General features: G+C 43.7%; 1 protein-coding gene across 1 annotated transcript in view; it reads right to left on the bottom strand.

Moving 5' to 3' along the window:
- Positions 1 to 21,225, bottom strand: part of PARD6G (par-6 family cell polarity regulator gamma) — a 126,901-nt gene extending 105,676 nt beyond the window's left edge. The window contains exon 1 of the mRNA XM_073566153.1: positions 20,833 to 21,225. Within this exon, the coding sequence (XP_073422254.1) occupies positions 20,833 to 20,904 (72 nt within the window). The 5' untranslated portion in view covers positions 20,905 to 21,225. The remainder of the gene's footprint in view (positions 1 to 20,832) is intronic.
- Between the last annotated feature and the right edge of the window lie 2,234 nt (positions 21,226 to 23,459).

Genomic DNA, 23,459 nt, shown 5'->3' with positions numbered 1-23,459 from the left:
AAGACTTTCTGCATTAATGGAAGCAGTTACAGGAGGGGAAGAGGAATTTCCACACATAAATGCACTTGGTTTTTAAATCAGATATTTAAGCAGCACAAAAAAATGTGATGTTTAGGCATGTAGTTTACTGTAGAAGATTAGTGTAAAAGCCTCCATATATGCCACAAAAAAGGGCTTCTAAAGTATATTCAGGCCTCTCACACCCATCCAGACTTCTAAAATTGGCTAGGATTGCCCTTTCAGCCACCTCTGACATGACTCCTGCACAGGCATACAGGGGCTCCTATGTTATTTCATGGCTGTTGGATTTACAGATATTCAGTTAAAGAAGCACTCCTCCTCCTCCCATCTAAGATTTTATCATCTTAATATATCACATTGCATAGCACTCTGTACATACAAATTCTCATTTGCCTTTCTACCCAACAAATTCTTCTCTTTTCCATTAGGTCTATGACATGACTAAAAACTGACTAGCTGAATCCTTCTAAGGCTAAGTTCACACTTGCGTATGTTCTCCCATAAGCTCCACACACGCTCCCCCTACTACCGCATGCGTCCCTATCTTTAACATTGGGTACGCAGGGATATGCGTTGTAGGCGGATGCGTCCGCATGCAGTGTTTTGACGTGCCCGCCGACCGCACAGAAATGAAACATTAACACATGTCCCTGCGTACCCAATGTTAAAGATAGCTGCGCAGGACAACTCAGGACGCATGCGGAATTAGGCGCAGCTTAAGGGAGGAGGTACGCAGCCATCCGAAGACCAGCCATACGCAAGTGTGAACTTAGCCTAAGCTCTATGTAGAAACAGGAGGTCAACTTTCCCTGCACGACTCATAGCCCACTGCAAAGTCCCTAGTGGGTGGGGGAGGGGGAGCAGCTGAGTCAGAAGTTGGTGAGGAATAGATGGTGCAGGGAAAAGAAAATTCCTGTTTCTACAAAGAGTAACAAAAATTGAAAAAGAAATACTGGGTTGAAAATAAAAATAAGCAATTGTAAGTACACCGTGCTATATAATATGATGACTGCAATATAAAGAGGATAAAACCTTTGATGGGAGTTTTTTTTTTTTTTTTTTAAAGTGTATGAATGAGACCTACAGGTGCATCCTCCTAAGGACTCAGATGTACGTCTATTGTAGTGAGCAAGTCCAGAGTGTGTCCGTCCCTTTAATACTGAATTGTGAGTAGCTTCTGTACACTACAGCTCACTCTCTATCTGGCCCTCTACATTATTTGGCAGGTGTAATTCTCCATTTTCAGTCACCTCCATTTTAGATGCAAAGCATTTGCTGTGTTCTGGTGCCATCTAATGGTGAAAGTGTACAATGACTCAATTACTGTTTTGTAAGGATCTGAGATGTGAATTCGGTGTTCTATTGGCCAGCTCCTAGTCACATGGTCAATAGGAGGAGCCGTTTTCCAGGCAAGTCTCGAATGTTCTGGAGTCTGAGGAATGCCTTCTGGAAGAGCAGAACACACATGCAGGCTGTTTTTACCTCAAGATCTCCTGCAGGTCTAAGAGCCTGGGTTCCCTCTAACCGGTATAGAAATCATTCTAAAGTCTTTCTGACTGGATTCTCCACAGTTTCTACATTCACCTATAAGTACTTGTGCACGTGCCATGACACACTGTGGAGCTAACCCCAAGTACAGGTCTGTAACCTCTAAAGCTGCGTCTACCTCCTGTAAAATACCAAAAGACACCGTCCAGTGCTCTTAAAGCTCCAGACCCCAATCACATCTCAGCATCTAAGTGTGAACTGTAATTGCCGTGGACTACCCATGAGAGACTGTTCCTTATTTATTCCACGTTATAATTTCCATTCCTGCTGAAGTAAAAGCAATTGTTATCCCAGAGACCGGGGTGTGTCATTCCTTGGGCTGTGGACACCGTGTGGGGGTGGATAACAGGGACCGTTTGGCCTGGTCATTACACTATCATGGTCTGATTACGGGCTGCTGTGCAGACTCGCCTCAGATCTCCCAATCCAAACACGACAGGATCATAGGCATACACAAGGCTGTCAAATTCAGGTCAGAGACCTGCAGAATATCCTTGAACCAAGGTCTGTACTCGTACTTGGACAATGATACACGAATGTCTGAATGAGGCCTAAAGACTATAGTCGAGAGAGCCAAGAAGCTTAAGTTCAGTTTTTCTCCTCCCCATATACTTTATCTCCTCTAATCCAAAATAATCAGGTTTATTCTTTTTTCTATGACTTTTTTCTGCATACACCTAGTCACGACAAACATTCACATTCTAACCTTCCTCAGCTCCGCAGTAAATAAATCAGCTCAGACACATCATTACTATCTGAGATTTATTACCTGCCTAAAGGCTGCAAAGAGTTTGTCAGCATTCACGCCACTAAGAACACGCTCCATATTAGAAAGGATTGGTTCTCCCAGCTATTTAATTTCTCCTGTTCTGCGTTAGGCATTTGTCTCACACTGGCGCTAACTCCCCCTTCATGTAAAATTAGCTGTGGAAGTAGAGTAATCCTCTAGGCAACGTTTTCCCCATAGCCTGGAAGAGGTCATTTACATACAGTGGGTACGGAACGTATTCAGACCCCTTAAAATTTTTCACTCTTTCATTGCAGTCATTTCGTAAATTCAAAAAAGTTCATTTTTTTCTCATTAATGTATACTCTGCACCTCATCTTGACAGGAAAAAAACAGAAATCTAGAAATTTTTGCAAATTTAGTAAGAAATAAAAAAACTGAAATATCACATGGTCATAAGTATTCAGATCCTTTGCTCAGACACTCATACACTGCTCAAAAAAGTAAAGGGAACACAAACAACACAATATAACTCCAAGTAAATCAAACTTCTGTGAAATCAAACTGTCCACTTAGGAAGCAACACTGATTGACAATCAATTTCACATGCTGTTGTGCAAATGGAATAGACAACAGATGGAAATTGGCAATTATCAAGACACCCTCAATAAATGAATGGTTCTTCAGGTGGGGACCACAGACCACATCTCAGTACCATTGCTTTCTGGCTGATGTTTTGGTCACTTTGAATTTTGGTTTTGCTTTCACACTCGTGATAGCATGAGACGGACTCTACAACCCACACAAGTGGCTCAGGTACTGCAGCTCATCCAGGATGGCACATCAATGTGAGCTGTGGCAAGAAGGTTTGCTGTGTCTGTCAGCATAGTGTCCAGAGGCTGGAGGCGCTACCAGGAGACAGGCCAGTACGCCAGGAGACAGGCCAGTACGCCAGGAGACAGGCCAGTACGCCAGGAGACAGGCCAGTACGCCAGGAGACATGGAGGGGGCCGTAGGAGAGCAACAACCCAGCAACAGGATCGCTACCTCAGCCTTTGTGGAAGGAGGAACAGGAGGTGCAATGCCAGAGCCCTGCAAAGTGACCTCCAGAAGGCCACAAATGTGCATGTGTCTGCACAAACTGTTAGAAACCGGCTCCATGAGGATGGTCCGAGTGCCCAACGTCCACAGATGGGGGTTGTGCTCACAGCCCAACACCGTGCAGGACCATTGGCAGATTTGACACTGACGCCCTGTGCTTTTCACAGATGAGACCAGGTTCACACTGAGCACTTGTGATAGACATGACAGTCTGGAGACACCACGGAGAATGTTCTGCTGCGTGCAACATCCTCCAGCATGACTGGTTTGGCAGTGGGTTAGTAACGGTGTGAGGAGGCATTTCTTTGAAGGGCACCACAGCCCTCCATGTGCTAGCCAGAGGTACCCTGGCTGCATTAGGTACCAAGATGAGATCCACAGACCCATTTTGAAACCACATGCAGGTGGACTGGGCTCTGGGTTCCTTCTGATGCATGACAATGCTAAACCTCATGTGGCTGAAGTGTGTCAGCAGTTCCTGCATGATGAAGGCATTGATGCTATGGACTGGCCTGTCCTTTCCCCTGACCTGAATCCAATCGAGCTCATCTGGGACATCATGACTCGTTGCATCCACCAACGCCACTGTGCACCACAGGCTGAGCAGTGTATTTAAGTCACATGCTGTCCATTTCCTTGCGATCTTCTTTGAGATGGTTCTACTCCTTCATTTGAGTCCAGCTGTGTTTAATTAAACTGATAGGACTTGATATGTAACGGCACACACCTGTCTATATAAAGGTACTGTCACACTAAGGCCTGTTTCACACTTCCGTTTTTTCAAATCCGTCAAAATCCGTTGGTTTCCGTCAAAAAAACGGATCCTTTTTTTAAAAACGGATCCGTTTGCATCAGTTTCCGTCAAAAAAACGGAAATGGATCCGTTTGGCGGACACAAAAACGGAAGTGTGAAACAGGCCTTAGCGATGCACCAGTGATCCCGACCAGCGATATGACGTGGTCAGGATCACTGGTGCATCGCTAAGTGGTCGCTAGTGAGCTGCAACACAGGCAGATCTCACCAGCGACATCGCAGGGGTCGGGGGTAGCTACTTACCAGTCAGACGAGGCGATCCCGACGTCCTCACGCCCACGTCCACGCGTCGCTCGTCGTCACAGCAGGAAGCCCAGCAGGAAGCTGACGACGAGAAACGGTCCAGGACGTTCTCGCGCGATCAGCGATAACAAGCGGGGGAGCGGTCGGAGGTAAGTATCAGACATAGGGATATCGCTATAACGTCACAAAAACCAGTGACGTTATAGCGATATTGCTAGCGATATCGCTTAGTGTGACAGGCCCTTAAGACCTCACAGTGCATGTCAGACCAAAGGAGATTCATGAGGTCAAAGGAACTGGCCAAGGAGCTCAGAGACAGAATTGTGGCAAGGCACAGATCTGGCCAAGGTTACAAAAGAATTTCTGCAGTACTCAAGGTTCCTAAGAGCACAGTGGCCTCCATAATCCTTAAAATGGAAGAAGTTTGGGACCACCAGAAGACTTCCTAGATCTGGCCGTCCAGCCAAACTGAGCAATCGTGGGAGAAGAGAGGTAAAGAAGATCCCCCAAGATCACTGTGGTGAGCTCCACAGATGCAGTAGGGAGATGGGAGAAAGTTCCACAAAGTCAAATATCACTGCAGCCCTCCACCAGTCGGGCCTTTATGGCAGAGTGGCCAGACGAAAGCCTCTCCTCAGTGCAAGACATATGAAAGCCCGCATAGATTTTGCTAAAAAACACATGAAGGACTCCCAGACTATGAGAAATAAGATTTTCTGCTCTGATGAGAAGATAGACCTTTTTGGTGATAATTCTAAGCGGTATACAGTGGGGCAAAAAAGTATTTAGTCAGTCAGCAATAGTGCAAGTTCCACCACTTTAAAAGATGAGAGGCGTCTGTAATTTACATCATAAGTAGACCTCATCTATGGGAGACAAACTGAGAAAAAAAAAATCCAGAAAATCACATTGTGTTTTTTTTCATTTTATTTGCATATTATGGTGGAAAATAAGTATTTGGTCAGAAACAAGAAATCAAGATTTCTGGCTCTCACAGACCTGTAACTTCTTCTTTAAGAGTCTCCTCTTTCCTCCACTCATTAACTGTAGTAATGGCACCTGTTTAAACTTGTTATCAGTATAAAAAGACACATTCTCAAAGCACAGTTGTATTCTCAAAGCACAGTTGTATTCTCAAAGCACAGTTGTATTCTCAAAGCACAGTTGTATTCTCAAAGCACAGTTGTTAACAATTCCGAAAAGAGGGAAGAATAGGAAGCATTTAAGGAAACCAGGATGGATGAACACAGAACTTAAGCACATGCTAAAAAGGAAGCAAAAAATGTTTATAAAATGGAAAGAAGGAGGCATATCTAAAGAAGAATATAATGCTGTCTGCAGAACCTGCAAGGCACAAATCAGATTATCTAAAGCTGAAAATGAATTGAGGCTTGCAAGAGATGTCAAAAGCAATAATAAAGGATTTTGGGGATATGTCAAAAGTAAAAGAAAAGTCAAAGATGCTATAGGATTTTTACAGGATGAAAATGATGAAATGGTAAGACAGGATGTTGAGAAGGCTGAACTTTTAAATTCCTATTTTGCATCTGTTTTCTCTCAGAAAGGAAATGTAACATCAACTGTTATTCACTGTCCTATTAAGGGAATAGAAGAATCCAGGATATCTATAAACAGAAAGATAGTGAGGAAACACTTAGCTAACCTAAATGTATTCAAGTCTCCAGGTCCAGATGAATTACACCCCAGAGTACTGAAGGAGATAGCAGAAGAAATTTTTGAACCCCTCTCCATAATCTTTGAAAATTCTTGGAGAACAGGAGAAGTGCCAGAAGACTGGAGAAGAGCAAATGTTGTTCCTATCTTCAAAAAGGGGAAGAAGGTGGACCCAGGCAACTATAGGCCGGTGAGTCTGACTTCTATACCAGGAAAGATCTTTGAACAAATTATTAAACAACATGTATGTCAATACCTGGATAAGAATGAAGTGATTAAACAGAGTCAGCATGGGTTTGTAACTAATAAGTCATGTCAGACTAATTTAATTTCCTTCTATGATGGTATTACTGATTGGGTGGATCAAGGAAATGCTGTAGATATAGTATATCTTGACTTCAGCAAAGCATTTGACAAAGTCTCTCATACAATCCTTATTGAAAAAATGACTAAGTATGGAATGGACAAGGCAACTGTTAGGTGGATTCATAACTGGCTTAGTGATCGGACCCAAAGAGTGGTCGTAAATGGCTGCACATCCAGTTGGAAGAATGTCTCAAGTGGGGTACCACAGGGCTCTGTCCTGGGCCCTGTATTGTTCAACATCTTTATCAACGATTTAGATGAAGGAATTGAGGGTAAACTGATTAAATTTGCTGATGACACAAAGCTAGGAGGGATAGCTAATACTAGAGAAGAGAGAGAGAGGATTCAAAAAGATTTAAATAAACTGGAGAAGTGGGCAGCAACTAACAGAATGGTTTTTAACAGGGAGAAATGCAAAGTACTACATCTGGGAAATAAAAATGAAAAAAGCATATATAGAATGGGAGGAATAGGGCTAAGTGACAGCACATGTGAAAAAGACTTGGGTATACTAATAGATCACAGACTGAATATGAGTCAACAGTGTGATGCAGCAGCAAAAAAGGCAAATGCAATTCTAGGATGTATTAACAGAAGCATACAGTCTAGATCACGTGAAGTAATTATTTCCCTCTACTCCTCTTTGGTCAGACCTCATCTGGAATATTGTGTCCAATTTTGGGCACCACATTTTAAAAAAGACATCAACAAACTGGAGCAAGTTCAGAAAAGAGCGACCAGAATGGTGACCGGTCTGCAAACCCTGTCTTATGAGGAAAGGTTGCAGGATTTGGGAATGTTTAGTTTGCAAAAGAGAAGACTGAGAGGAGACTTAATAGCTGTCTACAAATATCTAAAGGGCTGTCACATTGTAGAAGGATCAACTTTATTCTCATTTGCACAAGGAAAGACTAGAAGCAATGGGATGAAGCTGAATGGGAGGAGACACAGATCAGATATTAGAAAAAACTTTTTGACAGTTAGAGTGATCAATGAGTGGAACAGGCTGCCACGAGAAGTGGTGAGTTCTCCTTCAATGGAAGTCTTCAAACAGAGGCTGGACAGACATCTAACTGGGATGATTTAGCGAATCCTGCTTTGAGCAGGGGGTTGGACCAGATGGCCCAGGAGGTCCCTTCCAACTCTACGATTCTATGATTCTATGATTCTATGTGCACACCCTCAAACAGTCTGACTCCAAACTCCACTATGGTGAAGACCAAAGAGCTGTCAAAGGACACCAGAAACAAAATTGTAGCCCTGCACCAGGCTGGGAAGACTGAATCTGCAATAGCCAACCAGCTTGGAGTGAAGAAATCAACTGTGGGAGCAATAATTAGAAAATGGAAGACATACAAGACCACTGATAATCTCCCTCGATCTGGTGCTCCACGCAAAATCCCACCCCGTGGGGTCAGAATGATCACAAGAACGGCGAGCAAAAATCCCAGAACCACGCGGAGGGACCTAGTGAATGAACTGCAGAGAGCTGGGACCAATGTAACAAGGCCTACCATAAGTAACACACTACGCCACCATGGACTCAGATCCTGCATTGCCAGACGTGTCCCACTGCTTAAGCCTGTACATGTCCGGGCCCGTCTGAAGTTTGCTAGAGAGCATTTGGATGATCCAGAGGAGTTTTGGGAGAATGTCCTATGGTCTGATGAAACCAAACTGGAACTGTTTGGTAGAAACACAACTTGTCGTGTTTGGAGGAAAAAGAATACTGAGTTGCATCCATCAAACACCATACCTACTTTAAAGCATGGTGGTGGAAACATCATGCTTTGGGGCTGTTTCTCTGCAAAGGGGCCAGGACGACTGATCCGGGTACATGAAAGAATGAATGGGGCCCTGTATCGTGAGATTTTGAGTGCAAACCTCCTTCCATCAGCAAGGGCATTGAATATGAAACGTGGCTGGGTCTTTCAACATGACAATGATCCAAAGCACACCGCCAGGGCAACGAAGGAGTGGCTTCGTAAGAAGCATTTCAAGGTCCTGGAGTGGCCTAGCCAGTCTCCAGATCTCAACCCTATAGAAAACCTTTGGAGGGAGTTGAAAGTCCGTGTTGCCAAGCGAAAAGCCAAAAACATCACTGCTCTAGAGGAGATCTGCATGGAGGAATGGGCCAACATACCAACAACAGTGTGTGGCAACCTTGTGAAGACTTACAGAAAACGTTTGACCTCTGTCATTGCCAACAAAGGATATATCACAAAGTATTGAGATGAAATTTTGTTTCTGACCAAATACTTATTTTCCACCATAATATGCAAATAAAATGGAAAAAAAAAAAAAAAAACCAGACAATGTGATTTTCTGGATTTTTTTTTCTCAGTTTGTCTCCCATAGTTGAGGTCTACCTATGATGTAAATTACAGACGCCTCTCATCTTTTTAAGTGGTGGAACTTGCACTATTGCTGACTGACTAAATACTTTTTTGCCCCACTGTATGTGGAGAAAACCAGGCACTGCTCATCACTTGCCCAATACAATCCCAACAGTTAAACATGGTGGTGGCAGCATCAGGCTATTGGGGTGTTTTTCAGCTGCAGGGACAGGACAACTGATTGCCATCGAAGGAAACATGAATGCGGCCAAGTACAGAGATATCATGGATGAAAACCTCTTCCAGAGTGCTCTGGACCTCAGACTTGGCCGAAGGGTAACCTTCCAACAAGATAATGATCCTAAGCACAGATAAAACAACAAAGGAGTGGCTTCGGAACAACTCTGACCATTCTTGACTGGCCCAGCCAGAACCTTGACCTAAACCCAATTGAGCATCTCTGGAAAGACCTGAAAATGGCAGTCCACCAACATTGACCGTCCAACCTGACGGAACTGGAGAGGATCTGCAAGGAAGAATGGCAGACGATCCCCAAATTCAGTTGTGGAAAACTTGTTGCATCATTCCCAAGAAGACTCATATACTGAGCAAAGGGTCTAAATACTTATGACCATGTGATATCAGTTTTTCTTTTTTTAATACATTTGCAAACATTTCTTCATTTCAGGTTTTTGTTCAGTCAAGATAGGGTGCAGAGTGTACATTAATGAGAAAAAAAGTTAATTTTTTTGAATTTACCAAAATGGCTGCAATGAAACAAAGTGAAAAATGTAAAGGGGTCTGAATACTTTCCGTACCCACTGTATGGTCATGGCCGAAAGGGTTGGTAAACTACAGTATTTCTTCCCGAAAATTATGGCAATGCAATTACACATTTTGATATACACATGTGTATTTCCTTTGTGTGTATTGGAACAACCCCCCAAAAAAACAGCAAATTGGACATAATGTCACACAAAACCCCCAACATGGGCCAGGCAAAATTGGTGGCAGCTTTCCAAAATTATGGGTAAACAACTTTGAAGAAGCATTACATGCTTGACACAAACTCACCTGTGGCAAGTAAAAGGTGTGGGCAATATGGAAAAAAAAAAAAAAAAAGTAAAATCGCACCTAAAACCAGATAAAAAGGGGCGACATGGACTCAATCTTTGCATTGTGTGTGCCACACTAAGCATGGAGAACAACGAGAAGAGGATGATCTGAGGACTTGGGAACCTAAATTGTTGAACAACATCAACAATCTCAAGGGTACAAATACATTTCCAGAGATCTTGAAGTTCCTTTGTCCCTGCTGCGCAACATAATCAATAAGTTTACAACCCATGGCACTGTAGCTAACCTCCCTGGACGCGGATGGAGAGAAAAATTGATGAAAGGATGCAATGCAAGATAGTGTGGATGGTGGATAAGCAGCCCCAATCAAGTTTCAAGAAATTCAAGATGTCCTGCAGGCTCAGGGTGCATCTGTCAACGTAACTCTCCGTCAACATTTGAATGAAACGCTATGGCAGGAAACCCAATAGGGCCCCAATGCTTACAAACATAAAAAAGATAGACTGTAGTTTGCCAAAATGTACATGAGAAAGCCAAAATCCTTCTGGGAAAGCATACTGTGGTCAGATGAGATCAAGATAGAGCTTTTTGGTAAAGTACATCATTCCACTGTTTACAAAAATGGAATTAGGCCTACAAAAAAGAGAAACAGTACCTACAGTCAAAAATAAAGGTTCAAAGATGTTTTGGGGATGTTTTGCTGTTTCTGCCACTGGGTGTCTTGACTGTGTGGAAAGCATCATGAAATCTTAAGATTACCAAAGGATTTTGGGTCGTATTGTAGTACCCAGGGTCAGAAAGCTGGGTTTGATTCTTAAGTCATGGGTCTTTGAGCAGGACAATGACCCCGAACATACTTCAAGAAGCACCCAAAAATGGATAGAAACAAAGCACTGGACAGTTTGGAAGTGGCCAGCAATGAGCCCGGATGTAAATTCCATAGCACACCTGTGGAGAGATCTTAAAATTGCTGTTGGGAGAAGTCACCCTTCAAATATGCAAGACATGGAGCAGTTTGCAAAGGAAAATGGGCCAAAATTCCAGTTGAGCGTTGTAAGAAGCTTGATGATGGGTATAGGAAGCGGTTGACTGTAGTTATTTATTCCAAAGGGTATGCAACCAAATATTAGGTTGAATATGCCAACAATTTTGTCTGGACCATTTTGGGGGTTGTTAGTGAAATTATGTCCAATTTGCCCTTTTTGTGTAGTTCCAATACACAAATAGGAAATAAACATGTATATAATAAAACATGTATAATTGTAAAAATTTTCTGGGAGAAATTCTTCATTGTCTGGAACAATTTCATGGGTGCCAATACTTTCAACCATGACTGTATAACAAAAACATGGATTTCTGTGGAACAAGACATCAGACAGACGATACGAAGGTACTTTATTCAGCTTCCTATGACCTACATGCCCATATAGATGGCTTAGGAGTACTGATCCTACTCACAGATTCCCCTTTAAGGCTAATATCATCATCAACAACAACAACAACACCGGGAGGACCACAAGAACGTCTGATCGGTATGAGCGGTTTGTTTTAACTTTTTTTTTCTTCAAATGCTGCATAACCTTTCTGGCCTCTGAAAGTGAATCTGGAAATTGATTTCAGGTTTGCACATCTGGAAAATTTAAGCTAGACTGTAGATAAAAAAAATAAAAATATGTGCAGTTTCAAAACTGCAAAATGTGCAAATATTACAAGAACAGGTCCAGGCAGGCATGCAGTGAAGAAAAAAAAAAAAAAAAGTCTCGTGGTTTTAGGGACAGCAAACAGGGATACTTTCTAACTTGTTACAGTAACATTAATAATGCACAGGTTTTGGCACAAGTTAATAAATGTGAACCTGCTCGATAATCTCTAAATGGAACAATATGGAGCATGTTTACACAGAAGATAATAATACTCCAGATTAGGGATGGGCAACCTCCAGCCTTTCTGCTGTTCTTCCGCCAGCTCAAGTAAATCCTTATTGTTACAAGAAAATACCACATGTTTAGAGGGTTCCTTTAAGTTAAAATTAATGCATTCAGCTGGTTTTTCTTCACTGTGAACTTTGTAGGACATTACTCATTAAGCGCCTCTGAAATGATCGGGTGCTTGAGCAATGGCGTGAGGCAGAGGAGACAGAGAACATTGGTGAATGATCCAGCAAGGAGAGATCCATCAAGAATTGCACGTTTCAGGAAAATAATATAACAGAAAAACCTTCGGCACAAAGGGTGACTCAGTGATACGAGGCATCACACAGCGCCTCAATGTGGAGGTATTTTCCTCTTGAAGCTATGCTTCTAGGGGAGTTCATATTCATCATACAGTGTCATAACGTGCAGGTATTTTTCTCCAGAAGTCATGCTGGAAGCGGAGTACCATATATGTTTATCATACACTATGATGAAGCATACAATTTTTTTTTCCATATGAAATCAGAGACATGCACAAGCCCTGCAGGACCGGGACTTCATGCAACTTGGGAGTTCGGAAGGAACCATGAGGCAGGCTCATACATGGTGGATATGCTGTCCCGGTGACAAATCCACATCATATTACAGTCCCAGCAAAGTGGATGAGATTTTAGCAAAATTTTGATGCAAATTTTACCATACATCAATTAAAGTTAAAGGCCATGATTCATAATAGTGTTTGCACATTTGTCTGGACTGAAAATGACTCAAGTATGTGAATAATTCATCATTTAACTTGCACCTTTAAAAACTTTTTGTTATTTGCTTTGATTTTTTTTTCTTTGGCCAACAAATATGGGCATGATTTTGGCTTTCCAGATGCCCCTCTATATGTCACAGATTTTCGGTGCAGTTCTACAGTCATATGTTAAAGTTTGGGCACCCCTATTAATATTAACCTTTTTTCTTTATAACAATTTTGGTTTTGCAACAGCTATTTCAGTTTCATATATCTAATAACTGATGGACTCAGTTATATTTCTGGATTCAAATGAGGTTTATTGTCCTAACAGAAAATGTGCAATCTGCATTTAAACAAAATTTGACCAGTGCAAAAGTATGGGCACCTCAACATATAAGTGACATTAATATTTCGTAGATCCTCCTTTTGCAAAAATAACAGCCTCTAGTCGCTTCCTGTAGCTATTAATGAGTTCCTGGATCCTGGATGAAGGTATTTGTGACCATTCCTGTTTACAAAACAATTCCAGTTCAGTTAAGTTTGATGGTTGCCGAGCATGGACAGCCCGCTTCAAATTATCCCACAGATGTTCAATGATATTCAGGTCTGGGGACTGGGATGGCCATTCCAGAACATTGTAATTGTTCCTCTGCATGAATGCCTGAGTAGATTTGGAGCGATGTTTTGGATAATTGTCTTGCTGAAATATCCATCCTCTGCGTAACTTCAACTTCGTTACTGATTCTTGCACATTACTGTCAAGAATCTGCTGATACCGAGTTGAATCCATGTGACCCTCAACTTTAACAAGATTCCCGGTGCCGGCATTGGCCACACAGCCCCAAAAGCATGATGGAACCTCCACCAAATTTTACTGTGGGTAGCAAGTGTTTTTCTTGGAATGCTGTGTTTTTTAGCCTCCATGCATAACGCCTTTTTGTATGACCAAACAACTCAATCTTTGTTTCATCAGTCCACAGGACCTTCTTCCAAAATTTAACTGGCTTGTCCAAATGTGCTTTTGCATACCTCAGGCGACTCTGTTTGTGGTGTGCTTGCAGAAATGGCTTCTTTCGCATCACTCTCCCATACAGCTTCTCCTTGTGCAAAGTGCGCTGTATTGTTGACCGATGCACAGTGACACCATCTGTAGCAAGATGATGCTGCAGGTCTTTGGAGGTGGTCTGTGGATTGTCCTTGACTGTTCTCACCATTCTTCTTCTCTGCGTTTCTGATATTTTTCTTGGCCTGCCACTTCTGGGCTTAACAAGAACTGTACCTGTGTTCTTCCATTTCCTTACTATGTTCCTCACAGTGGAAACTGACAGGTTAAATCTCTGAGACAACTTTCTGTATCCTTCCCCTGAAAAGCTATGTTGAATAATCTTTGTTTTCAGATCATTTGAGAGTTGTTTTGAGGAGCCCATGATGTCAATCTTCATAGGAGAATCAAATAGGAGAACTACTTGCAAGTGGCCACCTTAAATACCTTTTCTCATGATTTGATACACCTGGCTATGAAGTTCAAAGCTCAATGAGGTTACAAAACCAATTTAATGCTTCAGGAAGTCAGTAAAAAGTAGATAGGAGGGTTCAAATCAAGAAAATGATAAGGGTGCCCATACTTTTGCACCGGTCAAATTTTGTTTAAATGCAGATTGCACATTTTCTGTTAGTACAATAAACCTCATTTGAATCCAGAAATATAACTGAGTCCATCAGTTATTAGGTATATGAAACTGAAATAGCTGTTGCAAAAACCAAAATTGTTATAAAGAAAAAAGGTTAACATTAATAGGGGTTCCCAAACTTTAACATATGACTGTAACTCCAGGACCCTGGTGGCGTAACAAAACCTGTTCAACTTTGTTTGCACAGTTGAAGAATAACGTGCAACATTTTAAAGTCGGCAATCCATTTTTTTTTCTCTAAAAAGGTACAAAAACTGGTAAAGAACAAAAAAAATTAGCATCTTTGATTTTATGCAAAATTCAACAACCCACATGCACCATTTTGAAGAATGTAGCCAAAAAAAAAAAAAAAAAAAAAAAAACAACCCACAAATGAATTAGGACGAAAATGTTCTTGAAGAGGTCTAGGCCAGGGTTTCCCAACTCCAGTCCTCAAGGCCCACCAACAGATCATGTTTTCAGGATTTCCTTAGTATTGCTCAGGTGATAATTGCTTCACCTGTGCAATACAAAGGAAATCCTGAAAACATGACCTGCTGGTGTGCCTTGAGGACTGGAGTTGGGAAACCCTGGTCTAGGCAATACATTTACAAATTACAACGGAGATTGATAAATCCAGGAGCCAATTGGACAAGTTTACTTGTGGGCATTACCGTACACGTATTCACACTGTTGTGTGGTTGTTCAATAGCCGTGCCATCATCATCACATTTCCCTTTCCTATGACAATGTATATAATTCATTGTCACTGCTCTTGTTAGGATGACATAGTACAATAAACCAGAGTCAGGTCTCCATTTCCAAAACTTTGCACGGATCAAACATAAGGGTAAGTGCACACGTAGTTTTTAGGTTGTGCGGATTTTTTTGAAAAATCCGCAGGACAAAATACCTGCGGTTTACCTGTGGTTTTGCCCTGCGTTTTCACACCTCATATGGATAAGGTGTGAAACCGATGTGAAATCCGCACAAAGAATTGACATGCTGCGGATTGTAACCCGCAGAAAAACCGTGCGGAAAAATCCGCAGCATGTGCACAGCGTTTTTCAGTTTACCATTGAAAACAATGGTACTGTACAACGCACCTAAATCTGCAGCGGACCCGCAGGGCCAAAACCGCTGCGGATCCGCAGCAGAATCCTCACCGTGTGCACATAGCCTAAGACATTCAGCTAGAAAACTGGCTAATTACATTGGTCAATATGCCTCAATGCAACTTGGCCAGCGTGAGGAGGAGATTTGGAAGAATGGCTCTTTTTCATTTACCGCTACTGTAACACGCAGAGAGGCTCAGACCCATGTGGAAGTGCCCTGTAGCTTTTAGCAACACGTCTCTACCACTAGACTTCCAGTAGCAAGATGTCACATGAGCGCTGCAGCCAATCACAGACAGCAGCGGTCACATCGTTGTAGGCTCAGTGTACAGAGTTCCTTAGTGTTTTTCATTATTATTTATGAAATCCGCAGCAGCAGATCCAACAAATCCAGTTTGTACAAAACTAATAGGGTTTCAAAAAAGTGTTTTGAATGCATATTGCAATAGAGGTAAAAGGGAATCTGTCACCTGGTTTTGGCGGGCTATTTAAATGAGGTCCGGTCTGTTGGGCGGTGTTTCGGATCTTTGCCGCCTCCCCATCCTTGGCCGCCTTCCGCAGTTTTTTCATGAATAGGAGTAGGTGTCCGCCATCTTTCGCGCGTGCGCTAAACATTCTTGGCTCGTGCACGTGCAGTATGCTTTGCCCTGCAACACAGCAAAATACTTCCGGGGCATAGTTAACCGGCGCATGTGCAGTAAGGCTTTTTGGCTTTGCCCGCAGTTGGGCAAAGCATACTGCGCGTGCCAAGAATGCTTAGTGCATGCGCGAAAGATGGCGGATACCTACTCCTATTCATGAAAAAACTGAACGGCGGCAAAGATCCAAAACACCGCCCATCGGACCCGACAGACCTCACTTAAATAGCCCACCAAAACCAGGTGACAGATTCCCTTTAGACTTGTAACCTACATGTGTACATAAGGAAAATAATAAGAATATTCATTTATATAGTGCCAACATATCCCACGGTACTTAAATTTAGGGGAAGCACGAAAGAAGTAAAGTAACAAATATTGAAAATCAAATAACAACAACTTGAGAGTGTACAATATAGCCGGGAAATCAGCAAAGAATTCATAAACAGGCAACTGGGAAACTAAGTGACTAAAGAGGAAACCAGACATTCCGGAAAAAGCATCTATAGCGGTGCGAACCCAACATCCCAAAAGTCCGGGATCACTAGAGGGGTTGCTTTCTTTCAATAACAGTAACTGTCCACAGTTTTATAAAGAAGTATCCCAGCTCAGCTCCGGTCACCTCGCTGAAGTCGAGCTGCAATACCAGACACAACCAATGAACAGGTGTGGAGCCGTTTCTGAAGAAAAAAAAAAAAAAAAAGCTATGATTTACCAATCAACTGCAAGTAGTGTAAGGGTAGGCTCTCAGATAATTCTGCAAAATATCCACCGAGAATACACTACAATAAATCCTCCCCACTCAGAGGGATTTGGGTGCAGATTCTTAAACATCTGAAGGTAAAGAAATAAATGTATCAACACATGTGATTGCTGCGGCCGGTGATCGGCGGTACTAGCCACATTTTGACGTGACAAGTCAGTGTTGGAAGCCAGTGTACGGAGACCAGAGGAGGATGAGGCAAGCATCACCGCATGAGCACTAGAATAGCAAGCCACGATCGGTAGAGTAAATTCTGCATTTTTCTCCTTTGTTCAGATAATCTCCAGCATTTATCTTTTCCAAGCAAAGTGGATGTGAATTCATGAAAACTCATACCCATTGTGTGTAAAGATGCTGATGTGTTTTTTTGAACATATAAGACTATGCAGAGGCTAAACACAAAAAAATAGTTTTTTTCATGCATAAATGCAGACTGAAAGCTCTTTAGACACAAAAATGAGGTTTTAAATTTGCACCAAAAATGCATCTAACAAACGAGGCAAAACACAAAAAAAGCCACAGGGATGCAAATCACAGAGGATTGTTATTGCGTTCTTTGGTGAAGACGTGCAGAAAAGACGAGAGTAAGAAGCAGCAGACAGAACGCACGAGCCAAGGTTTTTATAACTGGCACACACTGGTGGATTGGGACCTGCAGCACAATCTGCAACACAGGTATCAGATTGTAATCAACTTCTCCCACCAATAAAATAAGGAAAATATGGAAGGAAAACAAAAAAATCCCTGCTCTGGTCACTTTGGAACATGCCGTCTTAATATCTCCTGCAGCATGTGAGTAAGAGCCGACAATCTCATCCAATTGCTTACTACGGGCTTCCTCTGTGACTTCTACCTGTACAAATGCACAGCCGGAAAAGCTGCAGCATTTCCTTTAGGTGTGAACCTGGCCTAAAGTTTGCTCCCGCTTCTGAATATTGTAATGAGGAATTAAAACTACAAGCCATACTGGCAGACTGAGCAGGGGGAAGTCATCGGAGAACGTCAAAGTTGGGATTCGGAGGAGCAACATTCAGGAAAGTCACAAGACTTTGCCGCCAGTCTCGGCACATTGCGGTGGAAAATATACCGAACAGCTATATAAACAGTTTGACCTAGTTCTGACACAAGCAGGGGGCCTGGATAAGCTCCTCAGGCTTCCTATTAACATAATGCCTTATTTTTCCCCCCCACAAGTTTTTAGCAGACAGCCATCTTTAGTGCGACGCACGAGCCATAGAGCATTTCCACAAGGACGCAGGACTTCCAGCGCATTGGATGCCGGGTCGGACGGCACAATACCACTTAATAGGTCTTTTGGTAAGACGTAGAGGACGAGGTTTCTTGTTTTATACAGGAAAGGCTCCATCTATCAATGACAGGAAAACGCATCATACTTCGGATGATTTGTTGTGCATGATGTCACGCCTGTCCCATCACGCACACCGATTTAATGATGGGAAACATCACTCTGCCTTACTAATAAAGAAAGCAAGAGCCTAGAAAACTGCTCCGAGCTCCAGCTGCAAGTTCCAACAGGACGGGAGATGAAAGCCAAGTGATGAGTATACCCTGAACCTACTGACTCACCGAGGTGTGGGCCGGTCTCCTGAAAATCACACTTTATGATCGGAGGCCAGCTCACAATAATTGTTTTACAGTCACAAAGAAGCCAAAATGTATCTACTGGGAGTAGGGGCAACACACTGTTCCCTCTCCTGGCCCAGCAGTGCTGCACAGAGGCCTTCTCCAGGCACCGGCCTGCCAAGTGTCCCCGGCTGCAAGCATGCATCTCCAGACCACAACATGTGCATGCTGTTAGGCCAGGCATTCCCACAGAAGAACGCCCCCTCCAGCCCCAGGACACACACCATCCACAGGCAGGTCTCAGAATTAAAAGACCATTCCTGCTCTAGAAATACTATACACCCCAATAACTCAGTTATGGCCGTGTCACAGGGGCAGTGCGCCTCCAAAGCCAATCGCTCGAGCAAAATTGGCGATATTTTCTGCACATCAATATTACCAGCCTTTAAGGCTCGTTTCTAAGACAGCGTTCTTGTAGCGCAACCGATTCATTTTAACCATGTAGTGACAGCTGCGGTCCACACGCCAGTATATAACTCTGTATTCATTTAGACTGCAGCACAATAATAAAAATCAAGAAGCAGCGATGGAAAAAGTGGCAGCCCCAGCCGAGTGTCTGCCAAATGCTGGCGAGGCTTTCTGGTTACACACATCAGGGTAATGTACCAACCTCAGCAATAACCTAAGCGCCTCTACATTCTGATATATGCCCAACTTACATAGTGACACTGCTGGGAGCGCACTGTCCTCTATATACAGAATAGGCGCTAAAATCTCCAGTACACTGGAGCAAACTGCACAGAGCAAAACAAACCCAATGTAAGCGCTCCAAACACCACTAAAGCTGCAATTCCAGCCACATCTGAAAATACGCCTCAATTACACAAGTCTTGCCAAGTCCTGAGCGCAGCATGTATATAATGGACACATGGATCATACACTGGACAGTTACATCGATAATGGACTAGATACATAAACAGGGATCATACATGACAATGATACATAGGGATCATACACTGGATAGCTACATAGGAACCATACACTGAATAGCTACATAGGGACCATACATATGGGTCATATACAGGATAGTTACACATAGCTACATGAGGACCAGTCATGACAGTCATACAGTGGATAGTTCCAGATAGATCATACATAGGGCCCATACAGTGGATAGTTCCAGATAGATCATACATAGGGCCCATACAGTGGATAGTTCCAGATAGATCATACATAGGGCCCATACAGTGGATAGTTCCAGATAGATCATACATAGGGCCCATACAGTGGATAGTTCCAGATAGATCATACATAGGGCCCATACAGTGGATAGTTACAGATAGATCATACATAGGGCCCATACACTGGATAGTTACATGTGCACCATACATAGGGCCCATACACTGGATAGTTACATGTGCACCATACATAGGGATCATACACTGGACAGTTACATAGGGATCATACACTGGACAGTTACATAGGGATCATACACTGGACAGTTACATAGGGATCATACACTGGACAGTTACATAGGGATCATACACTGGACAGTTACATAGGGATCATACACTGGACAGTTACATAGGGATCATACACTGGACAGTTACATAGGGATCATACACTGAATAGTCACATACAGATCACACATATGGATCATACACTGGATAATTACATAGGGACCACACGCTGGATAGTCACATACAGACCGTACACTGATTAGTTACATTTAGGCCATACACTGTATTGATCATACATTGGATAGCTACATAGGGATCATACACTGTAGTCACATACAGATCACACATATGGATCATACAGTGGATAGTTACATGTGCACCATACATATGGATCATACACTGGATAGCTACATAGGGATCACACATATGGATCATACAGTGGATAGTTACATGTGCACCATACATAGGGACTACACGCTGGATAGTCACATACAGACCGTACACTGATTAGTTACATTTAGGCCATACACTGTATTGATCATACATTGGATAGCTACATAGGGATCATACACTGTAGTCACATACAGATCACACATGGATCATACAGTGGATAATTACATGTGCACCATACATATGGATCATACAGTGGATAGTTACATAGGGCCCATACACTGGATAGCTACATAGGGATCATACAGTGGATAGTTACATGTGCACCATACATATGGATCATACACTGGATAGCTACATAGGGATCACACCTATGGATCATACACTGGATAGTTACATGTGCACCATACATAGGGACCACACGCTGGATCGTCACATACAGATCGCACATACGGACCGTATACGAGGTTCCCCGCACTCCGGAGCAGGAATTCTTCACATTCCCCAAGTGAGCGCCAGACAAGAAACAAAAGCGCAGTGGGAGTGCGGGCACCGGACGGCTCCCGTCCCTCCATTCATTAGCGGACAATGCCGGACAGCGGGCGGGTGCAGAGAGGACCAGGACGGGGACACAGGCGGCGCAGCCTCACCTTGCTCTTCACCTCCACGGCGCTGCTCGCCACATAGCGCAGAGTCTGGGACTTACTAAAACTTCGATTCATCTTCACTGCTCGCCCCCCCTCCCCGACACCACCCAGCCAAGTTATCCCCAGACTGCAGTACGGGGGGCGCAGGTCCCGACCTCCCCGGATCTCCCTCCGCAGCACACGGCGGCTCGGCGTCCCCCCAGCTGATGTATTGTCTCCAGTCCCAGCGTTCCGCTCCCACAGAGCCGCACTTCTCCAGTCACAGGCGCCTGCTCTGGTAACAGCGCCGCCGCCGCTCCTGTGTGGGATAAGCACTGCGCAGTGACGACCACTAGAGGCCGAGCAGTCCCACACCGCTCTGTCTCCGTCACTGGAGCTGCAGCGCCATCTTGGCGGCTATAGATGCTGCAGGCAAATGCTAATAGCTCTCATAAATCAGGGCTGAGCCTGAGAGCACGGCTAATCTCAGTGATGGAATTACCCTGCGAATCATATCTCGGAGCTGCAGTGCTGTAGTGTATCATCCCTCACAGCCAGAGCTGAAGGTGACAGACATCGCCACTGACTGAATGGTTTTCTCATAAGAGATGCTTGAGTGGATAACAATGACCTAGGTTCCCATAATAGTGCACCAGCAACCACTGTATCTTCAGGGGCATAAGCCAAATGGACTCGTATCGCTCCGCGGCAATTTGTCATGCTCTGGTGCCCTTCTGACCTAGCCTGTGTGCCCCCAGCAAAGCAGCCCAGTGTTCCCACAATGTGATGCCCCTTGCATGGCACCAACACAGTATGATGCCATCCACAATGTTCCCACTTATGCACACTCTATGATCCCCCCAGAGTGCCCAGTATGGTTCTCCCACATTGCCCCCCACTCTCCCACTCCCACACTCAGTGTACCCCGACACAGTACGATCCCCCACACAGTAACCAGGGCTGTGGAGTCGGTAAGCCAAACCTGCGACTCCGACTCCTCAATTTCCCTTATTCTGACTCCACGACTCCGACTCCAACATACACTCACTGGCCACTTTATTAGGTACACCTGTCCAACTGTGTGTTAAGACTTAATTTCTAATCAGCCAATCACATGGCGGCAACTCAGTGCATTTAGGCATGTAGACATGGTCAAGACAATCTCCTGCAGTTCAAACCGAGCATCAGTATGGGGAAGAAAGGTGATTTGAGTGCCTTTGAACGTGGCATGATTGTTGGTGCCAGAAGGGCTGGTCTGAGTATTTCAGAAACTGCTGATCTACTGGGATTTTCACGCACAACCATCTCTAGGGTTTACAGAGAATGGTCCGAAAAAGAAAAAAAATCCAGTGAGCGGCAGTTCTGTGGCCGGAAATGCCTTGTTGATGCCAGAGGTCAGAGGAGAATGGGCAGACTGGTTCGAGCTGATAGAAAGGCAACAGTGACTCAAATTGCCACCCGTTACAACCAAGGTAGGCAGAAGAGCATCTCTGAACGCACAGTGCGTCGAACTTTGAGGCAGATGGGCTACAGCAGCAGAAGACCACACTGGGTACCACTCCTCTCAGCTAAGAACAGGCATCTGATGGCTACTTTCAGCAGGATAATGCGCCATGTCATAAAGCTCGAATCATCTCAGATTGGTTTCTTGAACATGACAATGAGTTCACTGTACTCAAATGGCCTCCTCAGTCACCAGATCTCAATCCAATAGAGCATCTTTGGGATGTGGTGGAATGGGAGATTCGCATCAGGGATGTGCAGCCGACAAATCTGCGCCAACTGTGTGATGCCATCATGTCAATATGGTCCAAAATCTCTGAGGAATGCTTCCAGCACCTTGTTGAATCTCTGCCACGAAGAATTGAGGCAGTTCTGAAGGCAAAAGGGGGTCCAACCCGTTACTAGCATGGTGTACCTAATAAAGTGGCCAGTGAGTGTATATTGCTTATATTTAAGTGAAAAATTTATTGTAGTACAATGTGAACCTCAGACATTTAATCATTTTTATGATCCAATAATCAAGATATTAGAACATAACATATATTTATTGGAATACAACTTTAGAGCACAAAAAACTGTAATAAATTTTAAATATGTAATACACTATGCAATATCGATTATATATATATATATATACTAGATTATGGCCCGATGCTATCGCATCGGGAGGATGCGATAGCATCACACCTCTTGCCATGTTAACCCTCAACACACACACTCCTCAACACACACTCCTCTCACCTTTCACCATCTCCACTCTTTCACTCCACATACGACCCCTTCTCTCACTCCGTCTCTCATACTCACGCCGTCATCGCCGCTGCTCCACGATCCCTGACATCTTCCGCCGGTGCCATCCTGGATCCAGACGTTGTCCACGCCGGCGACATGTTCTTGCGGCGACGCCATCTTGAGTATCGTGAAATCCCGCGATAATCAAGATGGCGTCGCCGGAAGAACATGTCGCCGGCGTGGACGACGTCGGGTTCCAAAATGGCGTCGACGAAATCTCGCGAGTTTTCGCCGACGCCATTTTGGATCCCGACGTCGTCCTCGCCGGCGACATGTTCTTGCGGCGACGCCATCTTGACTATCGCGGGATTTCGCCGATCCAAAATGGCGTCGCCGCAAGAACATGTCGCTGGCGT

Source organism: Dendrobates tinctorius, unplaced genomic scaffold (assembly GCF_039654945.1).
Source record: "Dendrobates tinctorius isolate UK_male_01 unplaced genomic scaffold, ASM3965494v1 ptg000004l, whole genome shotgun sequence".
Taxonomy (NCBI): domain Eukaryota; kingdom Metazoa; phylum Chordata; class Amphibia; order Anura; family Dendrobatidae; genus Dendrobates; species Dendrobates tinctorius.
Note: the sequence above shows the minus strand (reverse complement) of the source record. Positions and strands in the feature narration are given on the sequence as shown.